At 47.4% G+C, this 18,731-nt stretch overlaps 1 protein-coding gene across 1 annotated transcript in view; it reads right to left on the bottom strand.

Moving 5' to 3' along the window:
- The window catches only part of INSR (insulin receptor), a 63,161-nt gene extending 45,065 nt beyond the window's left edge, over nt 1-18,096 (bottom strand). Inside the window, exons 1-2 of the mRNA XM_054650094.2 lie at nt 17,716-18,096; nt 8,914-9,465 (exon numbers count right to left, since the gene is read on the bottom strand). Of these exons, the coding sequence (XP_054506069.1) occupies nt 8,914-9,465; nt 17,716-17,800 (637 nt within the window). The 5' untranslated portion in view covers nt 17,801-18,096. The remainder of the gene's footprint in view (nt 1-8,913; nt 9,466-17,715) is intronic.
- Between the last annotated feature and the right edge of the window lie 635 nt (nt 18,097-18,731).

Genomic DNA, 18,731 nt, shown 5'->3' with positions numbered 1-18,731 from the left:
CACACCATTAAAATCACATTTCTCCTTCTGGAGTGCACCAAAACCATGCAGACCCTGAGTTCTTTAGAAACACGCTGAAGAGAATTAATCCCAACTTTCTGCTGAATGCCATCCCTTTTGGTGGGATTGCCTTCAAAACATCATCTTCCTCAGAGCCTTCACCCCTCCAGGTGCCCAGGAGGCAGGGAAATGAACACCATCTCAAATGAAGGAATTCCTGCTGAGGGTACAGGAGCTCCTTCTGCACAGAGCATCCAACTCCAGCTATAAAACTTTCTGGACAAGAACAGGAGCCCAGCATCCTGCCCTGTTTTGTCAGTTTAAACCCAGATTCACCAGGAATCCAGACTCTTGACACAAAACCATTCAAGCCCTCAGCCAGCACTGGAGCACTGCAGGAGCCAAAGTTAATTCTCTGTTTGTTTTCCATGTCACAAGGCGAAAGGGAAGCCAGGCCGACAACCTGCAGCGACGTCAGCCCGTGCCCCCCAGTACCCTCAGCCAAAAATCTGAGATAAAGACAAGGCAATGGCTGGGATCCACATCTCCCTGCACACTTATGCAATGCCAGACAAAAACTGGGCTCCAAGCAGGAATTGGAATAACTACAGGCTCAACCCAAGCAGGCAATCCCAGCCAGGACCCCCACAACTTCCCTGAGCCAACCTTCTTTCCTTTCCCACCTACCACCAGCCTTAATTAAGCAGCATAAACATCCCAGCAAGTTCATTCACATCCCTCAATGGGAATTTGCAGACAATTATAGGATATAATTGGGAAGCCTCATCATTGAACTTGTACCCAGCTATTGTTAGAAGCTGAGAGGAGGGTGAGTGTTGCTTCCTCCACGACACGGCTGGTTATTCCCCAGCTCTGTAATTAATCAAAAGGTCCTGAAATCCTCAACCTTTCAGTTAGAAATAATCTTTGTGCTGATCACACCTGGGGGGTTTTGACCTTTTTATTGTGTTTTGTTGGGATTTTTTTTAAGCGCAGCAATTATTTACAGAGGCAATCCCTGTCAAATCCAATTCCTGATAGGAAAAGATGTTTCAGAGAGCTTTGCCAAGTGACATATTTCAGTTGGTCTGCTCACACACTCTGAATGCACTTCTTTGTACAGACCCAACAGTTCACAATCCCTTCACAGCCTTCAACAACAAAGATTTCAAGTCCCTTCCCTGTAAAATCAGAGACTGCTGTCCCATCACAGAGCTTACATTTATTCTGCTCATTTTGCCTAAATCCAGGAAGGGACATCTGAATTGCACACAATTTAGAATACTTTTACAAGTAATGAAAAGATTTAAAATGCAGAATTTCATTGCCCTGCCTTCATGAAGGAGGTGTAAAGGAAAGAAAACACAGAATACACAAGCACCCTGAACATCAGCAGGATTTGCTCTGAATGAAACACATCTCCTCCTCCTCCCTGAGCAAACACATCACACCAGGTGAACCATTTCCTGCTCTCCCATTCATGCACTACCAGCACATGTTAACTCTGTCACTCACTATTATTATTATTATTATTATTATTGTTATTATTATTATTATTATTTACATTCTCTGACTTCCCCCTTGCACACCCAGCCAGCAGCATTTTCCAAAGATTGTGTCTGCCAGGTCTCCTGCTTTTTTATCTAACAAAGGATAGTGCAGGTTCCATTGTTTAAGCAAAATAAAAAGGTAACTTGGAACTGTTGTTGAAGGGGGAAAAGTTCTACCTGAAGCACCCTTGGAACTCCCAAGGAGCCAATGCCAGGATCAGACAGAGATTTAAGAACACCTTGAGTATCCTCAGTGCTGAACCACTGCATGGAACTCCTCTCAATGTCCCCAAGAGCCCAGACACCAACCCAAATAACAAGTGGTTTTGGGAAAGGCTAAGGTGAAAGAATTAAAATAGCAGCTATTTTATATATTTTATATTTATTTATTTATTTATTTATAAATATATAAAATGTGATATTTTATATAATTCTCCTTTTTAACTCCTCAAAAACCTTCGCCTTGACAAGATTTTTGTACAGGAATTCAGATCTCTCAACCATGGGGAGGAATTCTCTGTGTATTTACATTTCTAAAGATGACACGGGTCAGACAGTTCCTTCTGAAGTGCTGGTGGGAACTGGGGCAGGAGCAGGAAATCTTCACTTCCCAGCCCAAATTTAATAAAGGTGCAGCAGTGAAGAACCTGATGAAACATCAGCTCAGCTGCACATGTGGGGATTTCTCAGCAAGTTCAGACCCTTTATATTAAAATCCTACAGCCCTGCATCAACCCAGCTCAGTGCAGAAAAGCTGCTCCAGTTTTTCCCCAGCTTTGTTTGGTGTTTCCAAAGGAGCACATCCTTAAACATGCATTTATAGGAAGGATTATTTCCACCCCTTCTCCCCCAACTCTGGGCTGTATCACAACCACCAAGCACCATAAATCTCTTAACTGCTCTTAATAAGCTCAAGTGAATTAGTTTAGGATGTCTCAGTGCTGGCAAAGTGTCACCAGGGCCCCAGCTATGGGCCCTCAATAAAAGTGGAGCTTGGCAGGGTCAGCACAGACACCCCAGTGAGATTATCCGGTGTCAGTTCCCATCTGGCATTTGTCAGAGCAAGGGAAAAGGAAAAAAAAAGGCAACCCTTATCAGATCTCCAAATAAAAGGAGCACTTCCACTTCATGTAGTAGCAACTGGAAAAATTTCCTTTGTGTTTGAAGCTTTAAAAATATCTTTGCCCTTGAGGTTGGCTGAGTCTGCTCAGCGCTTCGAGACCCCTTTCCCATACAAAGGTAATAAAACCAAGCTCATGGTTACAGAAATTCCCAGCACATAAAAATTACAGGAAGCTGTTGCTAAGTAATATTTCTACCTAAGTAAACATCACAAAGCGTTTCCCACACACACCTCTGAACTTTGTTATTCAAACCTGCCTTGAAGAAGTTCAGGGTTGCAGAATTTCTGCTGGCACTGGTCTGGCTGAGAGTGCTCGGTGCTGTTTCTCAGCAGTTGAAAGACATTTCAGGCTGAGCAGTGTTTTTTCTCAGGGCTTTGTTGTGCTGCTGGTACTCTGGGAACAAAGCAGCTCCTCAGTTCCTTACCTGTCCCTTATCTGTCCCAGAATTTTCCCCAGATAAATCACAGGGAAATTAAAGAGAGATCCTGTTGTATTCCTTTGTCTCTGTTTCCCAAAATGATAGAAAAAAAAAATCATAAAATATCCTAATTTGGAAGGGACCCACAAGGATGATGGAGTCCAGCTCCTGGCTCTGCACAGAACAACCCCAAAAATCACTCAAAACCAGGAAAAACATTATTATTTTCACACAGAACCTTTCTTTAGCAGCTCTTTGCATGTCAATTATTCCACATTGTCATCTTTTCCATTTGCTGCTTTACGTCCTCTTCAATGGACACAAACTGTTTCATCTACTTTCCACAAAGTCAATATTTTGCCACAAATTCTAAATTGCACTAATGGAGAAACAACTTTTGTTTTTATCATAAAAAAACAAGATAATAGACGGAAAAAAGGAGTCTACTGACAGACCTGAAATGGCCCACACTGATAATAACTCAAATTTCCTGGTAGCACGAAGCCCCAAGATGGAGCAGGTAACAGATTCCTCCAAAGGTTTCATTCAGGATGAACAAGAGAACTTGAATTCTGTATTACCTTCTAATGAATGAAGCCTGTAGTTCACAGAATTATGGAATTAATCTCAGAATGGGTTGGGAAAGACCTCAAAGCCCATCAAGCCATGGCAGGGACACCTCCCACTGTCCCAGGTGCTCCCAGCCCTGTCCAGCCTGGCCTTGGGCACTGCCAGGGATGCAGGGGCAGCCCCAGCTGCTCTGGGCACCCTCTGAGTAGAGAATTTCTCCCTAACATCTGGCCTAAATATTTCCTCTTCTGGTTTAAAAACCATTCCCCCTTTTTCCTGTCACTACTTGGCCCTGTAAAAACTATTTCAGATATCCATCCTTATATCCCAGGAATGTGGCCCTCCACTGTCTGATATTGCAGACAATTTTGCTGGTAATTTTTATTTGGCCATTCCACTTTTCCTTCCTATTGCTTTACTGCACTTCCACATGACCAATAAAAGGCAATAAAAAGCTAAACCAGCTTTTATAATTAGACTGTCAAAGCCATCAGCCTGCTCCAAGTTCTGTATGGACACAGCAGCCTGACTGCAGGGAGAATTGGCAGGAAATCCTATTTCAGAGGGAATTGTTCCTTCCACAAGAGGAGTGACAGACATATAGAAAAAAAAAAAAAAAGACGTGGAAAAAATGCGAAATATGAAAATCATGTTTGGCAGATCCAGAGCGAGGTCTAGGACGTGGCATTTCCAGCATTTTTGTTGTCTGCATTCTTCAGCAAAGACACTCTCTGCAGTGCAGGAGCAAGAAGTACATTTTGATGGCAATAAAATAACTGTGTTTGTGAAAAAAAAAAGCCCTGTTGAAAATGTCAGTGAAGAGGTACAAAACCCCCAGAACAGGAACAGCACTTGGCTGCCATAAACAGCACCAGGCTAGACCCAGATTCCAAACAGACTACACATTTCCCTCCCTGCCTACCCAAAATATAACATGAGTTGGCCTTAACTGAACTGACTTGGTTTTCACACCAACATGAGTGATTTAGGAGGGGAAAAAAAAAAAGAAAACTCTGAGGAAGCACATCCTGAGGGATCTCAATCCATGGTGCTTCCACCTACACATCCCTGCACTCAGACACAGAATCCTCAGTACTGCCACTGGCTTTTCCAAGGGTGCAGCTGCCCACAAATGATTTCAGTTCCTCCCCACTGGTTTCATCCCCAACCTTTGCTCCAGTGTCTGTAAGAGGATCCTTTACTTTGTTGTCCTGAACACTGTTATCACCAAGTGAAAAAAAAAAAAAAAAAATATTCCAGGCTGGAATTGTAGCTACAGGGATGATTCAGAGGCTTGGATGTGTGCCTTGGAGATAATTCCATGCTATAACTGAAAAGTTAGTTTTGGAGTCAACTGGGATATTTGCACTGATTAAATAAAGGAATAATTAAATAAAGGAGGGATAATGTGGAGCAACCACAGAGAGCTGGCAGGGGAAGGGCAGGGAATGGTGTGGAAGAGATGGGGGACACCAGGACCCCACTGCAGCCCCAGCTCTGCCACTTCCCACACACACCAGACCCTTCAGAGAATCCCAGAGTCCTGAGGGCTGGACAAGACCTTTGAGATCAAATCCAACCCTCAGCAGCAGCACTGGGCTCATCCCCAACCCTGTCCCCAGGTGCCACATCCCAAGTGCTCATCCCCAACCCTGTCCCCAAGTGCCACATCCCAAATGCTCATCCCCGACCCTGTCCCCAAGTGCCACATCCCAAGTGCTCATCCCTGACCCTGTCCCCAAGTGCCACATCCCAAGTGCTCATCCCCAACCCTGTCCCCAAGTGCCACATCCCAAGTGCTCATCCCCAACCCCTGTCCCCAAGTGCCACATCCCAAGGGCTCATCCCCAACCCTGTCCCCAGGTGCCACATCCCAAATGCTCATCCCCAACCCTGTCCCCAAGTGCCACCTCCAAGTGCTCATCCCCGACCCCATCCCCAAGTGCCACCTCCCAAGTGCTCATCCCCAACCCTGTCCCCAAGTGCCACCTCCTCACTGCCTTTGGTAACCCCCAGGGATGGAACTCCAGCACCCCCAGTGCTTCACAGCCTTTTCCATGAAGAATTTTTCCCCAATTTCCCATTAAAACCTCCCTTGGAGCAACCTGAGGTCATTTCCTCTCATTTGCTCCTTGAAAAAGAGACCAATCCCCACCTGGCTGTCCCCTCCTTCCAGGGATTTCATTTTCCAGCCTTCCCACAGGTACTCTCCCAAATTTCTTGCCCATTTCCTAATATTTTCAAGCTCAGCAAGCTGGAAAAGCCAGTCAGCTTGGGACTTGTCTCTGTCAATTGACACCCACTCTGTAAAATCAAAACAATCAATATTTACATATCCTTGAAGGGTTTTTCCCAGTCCCAGGGCAGCAGCAACAACTTCCCATCCAGAGATGCAAAAAAAAAAAATTAAAAATTAAAAAAAAACCAACCAAAACAGAACCAGGAGATTCTACACCAAGTTTCATTAACCAAACCAGAGGTACAAATAACCTGGGTTAAAAACTCCGCACAAAACCAAAGTTCCCTCTGAAAATGATACCGAAATTGCTGCATTTCATGCTGGTTAGAAGATAAAGAGAAAAAAAATAAAGAGAATACACTTAAATCCAGAGAGCCAGGAGACTTGAGCACAGCATCAGCTGCTGAAGATTCCCAGATAAGCTGCAGAAACACAGAGGGAAAGATTTCATGGCATTAATACCCTGGGTACTGGGTATTGTAGGAAATTTAGGACTTTTGAACAACTAATATGATCAAGTAGAAGCTGTTTATTGTTTCCATTATAGTTTTATAGATTTTGTAAACTGCTAAATACACATTTTTCAATGGGTGTTTTTGTTTTGTTCACTTGGGTTTTGTTTGTATTTTTTGGAGTACATGATTGGTTATAGTTTAGGTGTTTTACAGTTTTCTGCTAACCAGTTTTTGTGGTCTTGGTATTCAGTTTCTCAGCCTCTTCTTTCTTAATTTAGCACAATTTTTGTTCTAATAGCTTTGACAACAACCTTAGAAGCAGCTTGGCTGGTGCACACTATGCACCCTTGCAAATACATTGCAACAACTGGGAGCTGCTGTGAGGCTCTTCAGGCTAAGGAAAGCCAAAATACAATTCAAACAAGCTTTTAATAATCTTGACAAAACAATTACACACGCTAAGGATACATTAGGGCTGGCAGGAGAACAGAGAGGCAGCGATTGCACCGGCAGGTTGGCTAAATAAATGTCACTTAATCTCCACCACTGGCGTGTGCTCAGAGTCTAAAGGCTACTCACAAACAGACAGAAAAGGTTGAAAAAACCTCTCAGGCTGTCAAAACAACTGCAGAAGCACAGGGGCAGGTGTGACAAGGCACGGGATCACACAGATCCCAGCCTGTGCAAATCAGAGGCCACCAAAAAACTAAAGTCCAAATCGTTCAAACAAAGATAAGCCTGGCTTGTTAAGTGGTTTGGGAAGTGCATTCCAGTCACTGCCCAAATATTCAGGAGCATGGTTTCCCTACTGTTCCTTCTTCAAGGGACACACAAAACCAGAGCATGTGTGTACAGTGCTTTTTGAAACCATTTTCTGATGGAAATCTCAATTTCTGGGTCAAACAGACTGAGCTGAGGCAGGTACTGGACAGGTGCCCTCCAACAAACTCTTGCATCAGAGGCTCAGGAGTTCAGATTTCTGCCCCAGTGGTAAAATATTATCATTAAAATATTACATTTCTCCAGGTTTCATGGAAATAGGCAGTTTTTTAAAGGAGGGAAAACCATCCATTCCACTCTGCTCCAAAACAGCCCCAGAAAATTCACAGGAATTTTGGGGCATTATGTTCTAGGCACTAAAAAAGTGCCAATTAGACCTTTACCCTTATGAAACAGCAGAAAACACAGCACATGAAATGCATAAGAAACCAGGTTTCAGTGCTGATGTAACTGCATACCTGAAAGTTTATAAATAAAATGCTTTACAATCTTATTTTTCATTTTAAAAAAGGAACACACGTACACACTTGCATCTTCTTGCTCATACCCTGTTATTCTGGCCACAAAAAATAACCACTTTCTTTAAAAGGAAGCTGGACGATTTTGGGGTGAGGAGTAGCAGAGGGGAAACCACATTAATTGCATTAGTTTGTGCATACTGGTAGGAATTCCTCCTCAAATTTGGCACTTAGCACTCAGAGCTGCCCTTTAAAGCTTGGCAAGAATTTCTCTGCAGCCCACAAGTTTCCTAATTTCGTCTCAGGACACACTGGTTCGTTTGGATGCACGACCTCCAGAAAGGCAGACAACCCTAAATGTGTCACTCTCACCTCAATTCACTTTGCTCCCTGTCAAGTCAGATTTAACATAAATCAAAGCCAATATATAATTAAAGCTAAGCTTAAGGTCAGTTCCAAGTTTGGAAAAAAACAAATCTGTATGAAATTAAAAGCAACTCTAAAACATTTGAGGGAGGACTTGGGTGGCAAGAGCAGTGAGCTTTTTGAGCACAGCTTCTGCCCTGAACCAAAGCCCTGGGCTCAAAGCTCTCTTATTTCACCCTCTGCCCCATCCAGCTCCTCTCTTCTCCTGCAGGTCTGACTCCAGCTTCTTCTCTGTGCAAATGCTGCTCACTCATCCCCAGATCTTGCACCTTTTTATGGCAGGAAGGTTTTGGTGAAGATGGAATTGCACCTTTCCAGAATGGGGTTTATTCCACTGAGACTTTTCCCCACTGTTGTGCTTCCACCTGCTGCAGCCTCTCAGTCAGTCTGGACTTTCATTCCCTCCCCAAACCCCAATAAAGACACTCAGAGTACCAAGTGTTATCCAAGACACTCACAGTCCATTAAAATGGTGAGTTCTGGGCAGCTCCTGACTCTGCAGGAGAAACAAACACAGAATTCTGGAAGGTGTTTGGAAGGTGAAAGAACTCCTCAAACCCATCCCAAAGGTTTTCTCTTCCTCTTCTAAGGTCAATTTTCAGCCCTGCTTTTAGGAATCTATGCTTAGGGGTAGCAATCAGCACCTGCCAGGCCTCCAAGAACCCCAGAGTGGTTTGGGTTGGAAGGGACCCCAAACTCCATCCAGTGCCACCCCTGCCATGGCAGGGACACCTCCCACTGTCCCAGGCTGCTCCCAGCCCTGTCCAGCCTGGCCTTGGGCACTGCCAGGGATCCAGGGGCAGCCCCAGCTGCTCTGGGCACCCTGTGCCAGGGCCTCACAGGTCAAAATTTGACAGCAAAGCCCCAGATGAGTCCCCTCACCGTGCACTGACCTCTCTGGCAGCGATCGTGTGTCCAGCAGCGCTCGATGAAAATCCCGTTTATCACCGTGGGGGGACAGTTGCTCTTCCCTTTCACAGTGCCTGGGCACACATCTCCACACTCCTCTTTGTCATCCTTGTTGGCCACGATGTAATTGTCTTCTACAGAATCCAGAATCCTGGACCAGTCAATGGTGGACAGGTAGCAGAGCTCGTTGTTCTTCTCGATGCGCACGGCGCCCCGGGTGATGTTCATCAGGTTGTAGAGGCCAATTTCCTTCAGGTGAACCATCTCAAAGATCACCAGGGCGTAGTTGAAGAACAGGTGAGTCCCTCTGATGACAGTGAGGTTGGGGAAGAGGCCCTTCAGGCTCTCCAGGCCATAGACACGGAACAGCAGCAGGTAATCTGTGATCATGGTCAGCTTGGGGAAGCTGAGCTCGCGGAAATCTTCGGGTTTGGTTTTGAACATCAGCAGGATCTGCAAGTGGCCCTCGATCACGGTGCAGTTCTCCAGCATGTTCAGCCTGGTCAGGTTGTTTCGGATGTCCATGCTCCTGCAAACTGGGAGGCAAAGGAGAATTCATTTATTTAATTGTTGGGAGTTTTCCAAACTCTCAGTTTTGTCCAGCAGCTCCGAGCTCCGCTGGGGACTTGTGGCCCTCTCAGCAAAGCAGGCTTCAAGTGTTAAGAAATACACTGTGGGGAACATTCCCTGGGATAAGGTTACAAAACAAGAGGATTTCATCATTTTTTCTGCCATCTTGAGTTGCCTGTTGCCTCTATCACGACTGCAGTGGTAACAGCAGTGCTGGGACATCACAAAGGGAAGGGATGGCTGGGCTGTTTTCTTCAGGTAGCTGCCAGCAACACACCTACCTCATCTCAGATTGTGCAATTAATGCCAAGGGATTAGAGGGAGGCATTTAGAATGGTTGCAGGGAGGGGAAGATAGGAAAGAATAATGGCCAGAGATGGTAGTGCTTGGGAAGAGAGCAGAAAAACCTGGAAATGCACAGGAGCACAGCCCACGCTCCTGCCCAGACTCTGCTGACAAGAGTCATTTACTACATTAGTAATTTTTGCCCTGAGCATTCTTTTCAGATGAGGTGTTGGGTTTTTTTTTTTTTGTGATTATTTTCTCAAGGGTGCAAATCTCCCTCTCTTGACTACCTGGGCAGTTTATTTCATAGAACCAGGAACCAAAGAACTGGCAAAGTGAACAAATGCATGAAGCACAAATTAGAAGGTAAACTGAATAATAGGAATCCAGGAACCAGCAAAAGGAAAAAGTTTGAATAGGAAAATATTTTTTCAACTCTAAGCACAGGTAAGAAATCAAGAAGGAAATTTGCAGGCCCACACCTCTACAGCACAACAAAACAACCCTTGTGTGACAACCCCTTTGAAACCAACTTCATAGAAACATCAACCACACCATAATGTTCAAATCCAGGTGGATCCTTCCTGAATTTTTCCTTTTTGAAGACTGCATCCACTCAAAGGATTCTGTCTTTTGTCTACAGCTGGCTCAGTGTCTTCCCTCCCCACTTCAGAACAAAAAACACAGGCTCTTTCCTCTTTGTGTCACTATATGTAAAGTTCACCAGCTATAAAACCACCACATCACAGCTCCAAGGGATCACCCAGCCTTACAAAACTGATGTGGACACAAACATTTCACAGGAAGGATTGTCTGACTCCTCCTGGTTTAACACAAGGGTTAAAACCAAATTCTATGCAAATATCTTAATAATTATTCAAAAATTTGCTCCACTGACTGCAAGAAAAAAAAAATTGGCAATACTGATATGGGATTTGCAGCAATGCTATTGCCCAATGGGATTTTTTGGCACTATATCCAAGTCATTTCATAAATTTCTTTCTGGAAGAAAAAAGCCAATGCACACGGTGCCTCAAGGATTAAGGATGTACTTGGAAAAAGTGGGAAAAGGAACCTGGTGACCAGCCAGCCACAATCCTCTGCCCCAAACTGTGCTGCTGCACATCCCAAGCTGGGATAAAAGACCTGGGAGAGCAACAGATTCAGCTGAAATGCTCTGGATATTTATTTGCAACAAATAACATTGGTATTTCCAAAGAAGCAAGTACATGGCAGGTCAGGTCAGTGAAAGGAGAAGTAACAGAGGGACACGTAAGAAACTGAAAGACTGAATTCAACTGAAGTCACCAGTGCAGCTAAAATTACCAGATAAATTCAAAATGCAACATCTTGGTTCTTATTTATTCTTTTTTCATTATTTTGGGGTGCAGAGCAGCGTTGGGGTGGTACCCACCACCAGCTGCTGCCCCACAGGACAATGCAGTGCCTGCTGGAATGGACAGCTGACCTTAAGGAAAAGGAAAGGTCAAAAAATACAGACCAGGAATTACTTGTGAGAGCCAGAGCTCCAGGCTATTGCTGGGGCTGAAGGGATGCATGAATGCCCTGAGCACAACTGCCTGTGCCTTTCATCATTTTGGGCAGAATGAGGTGAGTCACAGGGGCTGGACACAAACCTGCACCCACAGTGCCCACCTGAGCAGGGCTGGGAGCATCTGCAGTGAGGGATGGCCAGGAGAGGCCACACCTCACTGCCTGGCTTTTGAAACCAACTTCATAGAAACATCAACCACACCATCATGTTCAAATCCAGGTGGATTCTCCCTGAATTTTTCCTTTTTTGAAGACTGCATCCACTCAAAGGATTCTCTCTTTTGCCTACAGCTGGGCCAGTGTCTTCCCTCCCCACTTAAGAACAAAAGTGCTGTGGTTGCTTTTTCAGGCTGTGGAAATCTTCCTTTTTGTGCAGGAACAGAGTTAAGAGCTGGGTGTGCAGGAGCCACCCCTGGTGCCCAGGGTGGGTGCCCAGCACTGAGGAAATCCAAGGCCCTGCCTGGCAGGGGAACAGATCCACAGGCAGCAAGGATTCTGAGAGGATGATCTGAACCCCAGAATGGGCTGGGTGTTGTTGAGAGGGACCTCAAAGCTCATCCCATCCCACCCCTGCCATGGCAGGGACACCTTCACCATCCCAGGCCGCTCCACCCTGTGCCAGGGCCTGCCCACCCTCACAGGGAACAATTCCTGATTGCCAAGATCCCATCTAAATTTCATTTTTGCAGTGGAAGCCATTCCCTGTGTCCTGGCACTCCTGGTCACTGCAGCCTGGAGTTCCCAGCTCTCACCCCTCTCCTCAAACACCCCAAACCAAATGAAATCACTCTGCTCCTGAACCTTTCAAGCTTCTGGAGATCACCCCGAACATGAGCCATGCTGCTCCTGCTCCAAACAGCCCAAAAGCTGCTCAAAGATCTTCCTCAAAGATCTTCCAACCTCCACAAAAACTCAACCATCTGAGCACCCCCACAGGGTCCAAACCTCCCTCTCTTCCAGCTCTCCCCATCCTGACACAGATTCCCCACTGGAGGCTGCAGAAAAGGTGACCAAAGGCTAACAACTCCAAATATTCTCAAAAGATGTGCTAAGGAACAAAGGTTGGCTAAAGGTGAATCTAAAAAGAAATGAGTGAAGCTTTTGAAGAAATAAAAATATAGATCTAGCAGAGCTGGAAGTACAACAGCCATGGTTCATCAGCTGCTTTTCCCCACATTTAAAGAAAAATCACACTTAATTATTTTTCGGGTTCTACTTCAATTTAGTTTTTAAGTGATAAATGGTATCTAAGCTCCTTCTTTTTAACACCTCAAAGATCAAAGAGAATAATGAGGAATTAAGAGCATCTGAAACAAAATGGGCTTTTTAGTTGGAGGTTTCTCCATCTTTTCATGCCTTTGAATTTTCAGCAGTTTATATCTCCTGTTCATGCAGTAGCAGCTTAAGTCACCCCATAATTTATTGTTACCAAGACAACAAGAAGCAGTTTTAAGCAAAGTAATAAGTGTTTTTCCACAGCTTCTCTTGATAGTATTTCTTCTGCAAGGACAGGGGAATTAATCAACCATTCAGTAGGAAGGCAAGGCAGGTTTGATCCCAGAAGAAGGAGAGCAAAGTTGAGCCATCAATTATAACACAGACAACCTGGCTTCAAAAAACACATAAATCAGCTTTCAGGGAAATGAAAAAAATAAAAAAAAAAATCACAAATTGATTCTCCAGTAGTAGGCCCAAAGCTGCTCCTGTGCAAACGACTGGCAAAACCCCCACTACACATAAATTCCTAAATTTCAGCAGAAACAGCAGCACAGCTCTGAGCTGCCAGAGGAAGCACAGCTCCATCCCTGCTACCAAGCTACTCACTCAAAAAAAAAAAATAAAATAAAATTACTAAATCATCCTACACATGTTCCACCAGCCCCCCAGAAAACCAAGCTGAAGCCACGCTCCTTAAAAAACAAACAAACAAACAAATCCCAGGATGCCAAAGCCTCTTGGACAAACTGGTTTGGTAACAACCTTCAAGTCCTGAATGAAGAAAGCAGATCTGATGCCAGAGGTTAAGTTTTCAAGATAGAGCCTAACCAGGGGAATAGCTGGAACTTAAACCTTGTTTATAGTAAATCATGTGGATACCAAACCTTAATGATTCACTGCTTCAGAGCTCTGGCCTTTAACAATCAAGATCAGGGTAATCTGGCACAGAAGGATCACAAACCATTTGAGGTAACTATTGGTTAATTCTGCTTTTTTTTTTTTTGTAGTCTTTGCTGCCTACTGAATAAACAAACTATTGCAAAAAAAAAATTACACTTGCTTGGGTCAAAAGCATTGCAATTCTACATAAAGCTGATTTTTAGAAGTGGCTTTAGGGAACTGGGAAAAGGACTTTCTTGGGATTTGGGGTGATTTTGGGGATTTCTTGTTCTTTTTTGGGTGTTTGGGATTAACTGATGAGACAGGAAAACATTGTGGTACCAGGTTAGAGGGAAGGACTGTGTGACAGCTCCTGGCCTACTGCAGCAATTGTTTAATACTCATAAAAACCATCTTATTGTGAAATATGGATTTTTAAGCTTCAGTTCTGCACCTCAGATACCTGGAGCTGTACAAACTGGATACAGACTCCAAAATGAGCCCCTATAAAACCCCCAGGCTTCAGGGAACATCTCAGGTGCCCCATACACTGCCTGCCTCAAACCCAAATGAAATCACTCTGCTCCTGAACCTTTCAAGCTTCTGGAGATCACCCCTAACATGAGCCATGCTGCTCCTGCTCCAAACAGCCCAAAAGCTGCTCAAAGATCTTCAACCTCCACAAAAACTCAACCATCCCAACATCCCCACAGGGTCCAAACCTCCCTCTCTTCCAGCTCTCCCCATCCTGACACAGATTCCCCACTGGAGGCTGCAGAAAAGGTGACCAAAGGCTAACAACTCCAAATATTCTCAAAAGATGTGTTAAGGAACAAAGGCTGGCTAAAGGTGAATCTAAAGAGAAATGAGTGAAGCATCTCATTGCCCAAACCGAGGGCAAACCCCTCAAAGTCTGCCCTTAAAAGCCTGGTTTGGGCTGTCTTTATGCTCCCCTCATTTGGTTCAAAGCCCAAACTGCAAACAGGACTTGTCCTGCCCCATTTCCATGCAGAGATAACCAGTGACAGCACCCCAGGAGCACTCGGGGCAACAGCGGGGTCTGTGCTGGGGCTGACACACCTGAGGATCCTCCCTGCTCCAAAGGCAGCAGGAACAGGTTCTACACCTTGCCCACATCAACATCACTGGTATTCCACAAGGCACTCACCCCAAAATTGACCTCCAGAAAGCTCTGGGCCTTTACACTGTTCAGGGACAGCCACTGTGCTGCCTCTGCCCAAAAAAGGGACAGGACACGCTGGGTTTGGAACAGCCCTGCCCTTCTGCACTCACTTCTCCTACTTCATTCTCCTTCTTTCCTCTCCTTTGTTTCTACTTTTATTCTCATTAAAAATTCATTCTAGACCGAGTCTCTAACACAGGCTTGAGGTGGGACAAGGGAACAGTTTCTTAATGAGTTTACAAGCACAAAAAGATCTGTATCAGCCAGGTATGATACTAAGAAGTAACCTATTTTAGAAGTGTGCTACTACAGCAATTCACAGGGAAATTTGTCCCACAGGATGACTTAGGCAGAGATCTCTCAACTGCATTCCCAGCTCAGATCAGCAGCAGGTACTGGAGCACATGGGCAGCTCCCAAATTTAGGGGAAGAGTTCAGGAGGGGAGGAAGAGCATTCCAAACACCCATGACTGCATTGATCAGTTTTCCATTAACCAGAAAAGGAGCCCAAAGGAAGCTGCTCCATTAGCAGATGCCTAAAACTAGGTGAGGTAAATCCCACCCCAAATACCAGAGCTAATGAACTGACAGGCATGAGTCATGTGCGAGATTTATTTCAAGAAGTTGCATTATGTTTACACAGTCATTAAAAAAAAAATACACAAAACTGTCTTTCTTCCCAAAATAAGATATATGGATCTTCATTTCATGCACACAAGTCAGGCCTTCTTTCCTTAACCCTTTCTTCTTCTCCTCTCAGGAATTCCTGAACTCAGCAACTACCCTTAACCACAGTAGGAGAGAAGAGTGCTCTCACATGAATATTGTGCTCTCACATGAATATTGTGCTCTCACATGAATATTGTGCTCTCACATGAAGTATTCCTAAAATATTTAGGAAAAGGGGATGGATTGAGGAGGAGAAGCTCATAATCTGGATGTAAATGTGAACTTCACCATCCACCTCATTCTTCTACTGAACCACCTCCATCTACCTGCTGCTTGCCCCAACTCTGCCTCAAGGCACCGAAGGGGAGAGGAATTCACGGGGCACAAGGAAAAACCATGGATGGGGGGAATTCTGTCCCTGGAGAGGCTGTGTGAGGGAACACAGGGCACAATCTCCAAGAAAGCTGCCTCCATCAGAGCCGTTGCTCAGGGAACAACTTGTTTGCTCATGCAGCTCTCGTATGTGCGTTTCCCCCCCTGGTTTTTTGTTTCTGTTTTCCATCCCCACCGCGGTGCTCCGTGACCTCACCATTCCCAGAAAACTGAGCCAAGCCCCCAGAAAATAGAATCAAACACCACAGCAGCTGAAAACTCTTCAAATCAGGCTCAATCATCAGAACCCTGATGGTCCAAACTGTCTGTAGAACACTTCATCAGGTATTTGCATGGTAAGAATGACACGGAAATGTTCCAGCCCACGCTCTGCTTTGCTGTCTTGTGCCCCTGCTCCCCCATCCATGAACTCAAGAGAACATTTTCCTACCACGCTGTAACACAGCAAAGATTAGGGAGTTTAGAACACAAACATGCTTGAACCCCAAAAAGCAAATATGATTTAAATAAATAACCAAATCACAGGCTGTGCTGTGGCAGTAATAATAGTGTTTTCAAATTAGGAACTGCTGGACTCCAGTTGCACACGTATTTATTTATTATTAGTGCTATATGTCAACTGCCTTTTCCATCTCTGTTGGAGGAGGGCAGGTTTGCCCACAGCAGCTGGGGCTGACCCTCCCAAGGTAACACAGTGTCACCGGCCTCTGGTGAGGTTTCAAACGCCTCAGGGAAGAAACTGGGTTATTTTTGAAATATATGACTTGTCCTATCGCTGGAAAAAGAGGTTGTCTTACAGGAACATGCTGCTTTATTCCCTGAATCCCATACATATCCCAATAATGTCCATCACTGTGTTGTCTGTACTTGAACTGATTCTCTTGCCTCTTCTCATGGGAAAGCCAACAGGCAGAATGTCTATGGGAGACATGACCCACAGATCCAGTTAGCTGTCTTTAAATAAGTATTTTCCTTTTGTCAAAAAAATTTGTAAGGATCGCCTAAAATTAAAGAACCTCTCATTAAAAGGATTTCCTGAGCAAGTTTATTTAACGTAGCCCATCAAAACAGCTCGTAAGGCTTAACCTCGAGCCAGCCGTGGGTTTAACAAGCTTGTGACCTCCAACACAACATCTTTATTCCCCTGTCTTGTATTTTACAAGCCCCTGTGTACACACAGAGCCTCCCCCCGGAGCTCTCCCATCTTAATACCTGTGGATTTGGCACACTACCTAAAAGTGGTCAAAGACAAAACCTCCGCGTCTGGCCACACTAAACCCTCCTGAAACCGGAGCCGGTTCTGAGGCAGCCGAGGAGCGGCGGGGGCACAGGGCTGGGGAGGGCACCGGGGAAGGGATCAGAGAAGGGACCCGAGAAGGGACCGGGGAAGAGACTGGGGAAGGGACAGAGGAGGGCGGCCAGGAAGGGACACGGGAAAGGAACCAGGGAAAGGGACATAGGACAGGACCTGGGAAAGGGGCACGGGAAAGAATCGGGGAAGGGACACGGGACAGGACCTGAGAAAGGGGCACGGGAAAGAATCGGGGAAGGGGTCGGGGATTCGTTCAGGGGAGGGGACGCAGGGAAGGGCCCGGAGAGGGGACCGAGGAAGAGACCTTGTCAGGGCCTGGGAGGGGACTGGGTAGGGGACGCGGGGAGGAATCGGGGAAGGGACGGGGCAAGTGCCCATGGAAGGAGCCGGGGAGCGGCACCGGAGCGGGGCCCGTGCCCTTCCCCGCGCCTGCCCCGGGCGCGGCCCCCGCTGACCCCGGCCCAGCGCCCGCCCGCGCGGGGCCCCGCGGGCCGGGACGCGCCGGGGCAGCCGCTGCCCTCCCCGCGGCCGTGCCCGCTCCAATCTCGGCCGCCGCCGGGCCCTCCCCGGGCCGGGGGTGAAGGTGACCCGGGAGCGCTCCGGGCCGCGGCCGCGCTGCCCGCGGGCCCCGCGCAGGTACAAAGGGCACGACGGGGCCGGGCCCTCCCCGCCGCCGCCGCCGCCGCCGCCGCCCCCAACCCTCCCGGCCGGGCCCCGACTCACTCTCGCCGCGGCCGCGGCCGCACCAGGCTCCCAGCACCACGGCCACGGCCAGCGCCGCCGCCGCCGCCGCCGCTCTCGGTCCCATCCCGCGCCGCTGCCGCGGCCGCCGCCGCCCGGCGCGAATCAGAGCCCGCGGGGCGGGCGCGGGGGCCGGGCCCGGCCGAGCATCGCCGGTGGAGCCCCCGCGGAGCCCCTTTATAGCGCCGGGCCCCTCCCTGCCCGCGGTGTCGGCCCCGGCCCGGCGGCCCCTTCCAGCGCAGGCCGGGCTGGCGGCGGCGCCCCGGCCAGTAAACAAGGGGCTGCCCCCGTCAGCTGCGAGCCGAGCGGGGCGGCCGCAAGAGGCGGCGCGGAGCGCGGGCACGGGACGGGACGGGCCGGGGGAGGAGCAGCGGCAGCGGCCGCGGCGGCTTCCAGCCACCCTTCATCAGCCACCCATCAGCCATCCGTCCGTCCAACCAGCCATCTGTCCGTTTATCCTTCTATCCGCCCACCCACCCATCCAGGCCGGCTGGGAGCCCTGCTGGCGCTGCCCGAGGAGCCGCTGTGGCCTCGGTAGCGTTCAATGAGCGAAACGCAGGAGTTGAGGAGCCTGACCTCGCTGTGGGTTCAAATGGAAGGAGAGTAGGGTTAGGTTAGACATTAGGGAAAAGATTTGTACTGGCAGGGTGGGCAGGCCTGGCACAGGGTGCCCAGAGCAGCTGGGGCTGCCCCTGCATCCCTGGCAGTGCCCAAGGCCAGGCTGGACAGGGCTGGGAGCACCTGGGACAGTGGGAGGTGTCCCTGCCATGGCAGGGGGTAGAACGAGATGGGCCCCAAGGTCCCTTCCAACCCAAACCATTCTGGGATTCTCTGTCCCCAGTGCTGAGAGCCCAGGCTGAGAGCAGGGCTGCTGCCCTGGCTGTGCCCGTGTCCCTTCTCCTCCTCTTGGAAAGGATAAATTGCCGCAGAGCTGGACAGAGCTTGGGATGAGGATACCGTCTACCACTGCCACTGCCTTCAGTATCACAGAACCCAAA

This window comes from Agelaius phoeniceus, chromosome 29 (genome assembly GCF_051311805.1).
Source record: "Agelaius phoeniceus isolate bAgePho1 chromosome 29, bAgePho1.hap1, whole genome shotgun sequence".
In the NCBI taxonomy this organism is placed as follows: Eukaryota; Metazoa; Chordata; class Aves; order Passeriformes; family Icteridae; genus Agelaius; species Agelaius phoeniceus.
Note: the sequence above shows the minus strand (reverse complement) of the source record. Positions and strands in the feature narration are given on the sequence as shown.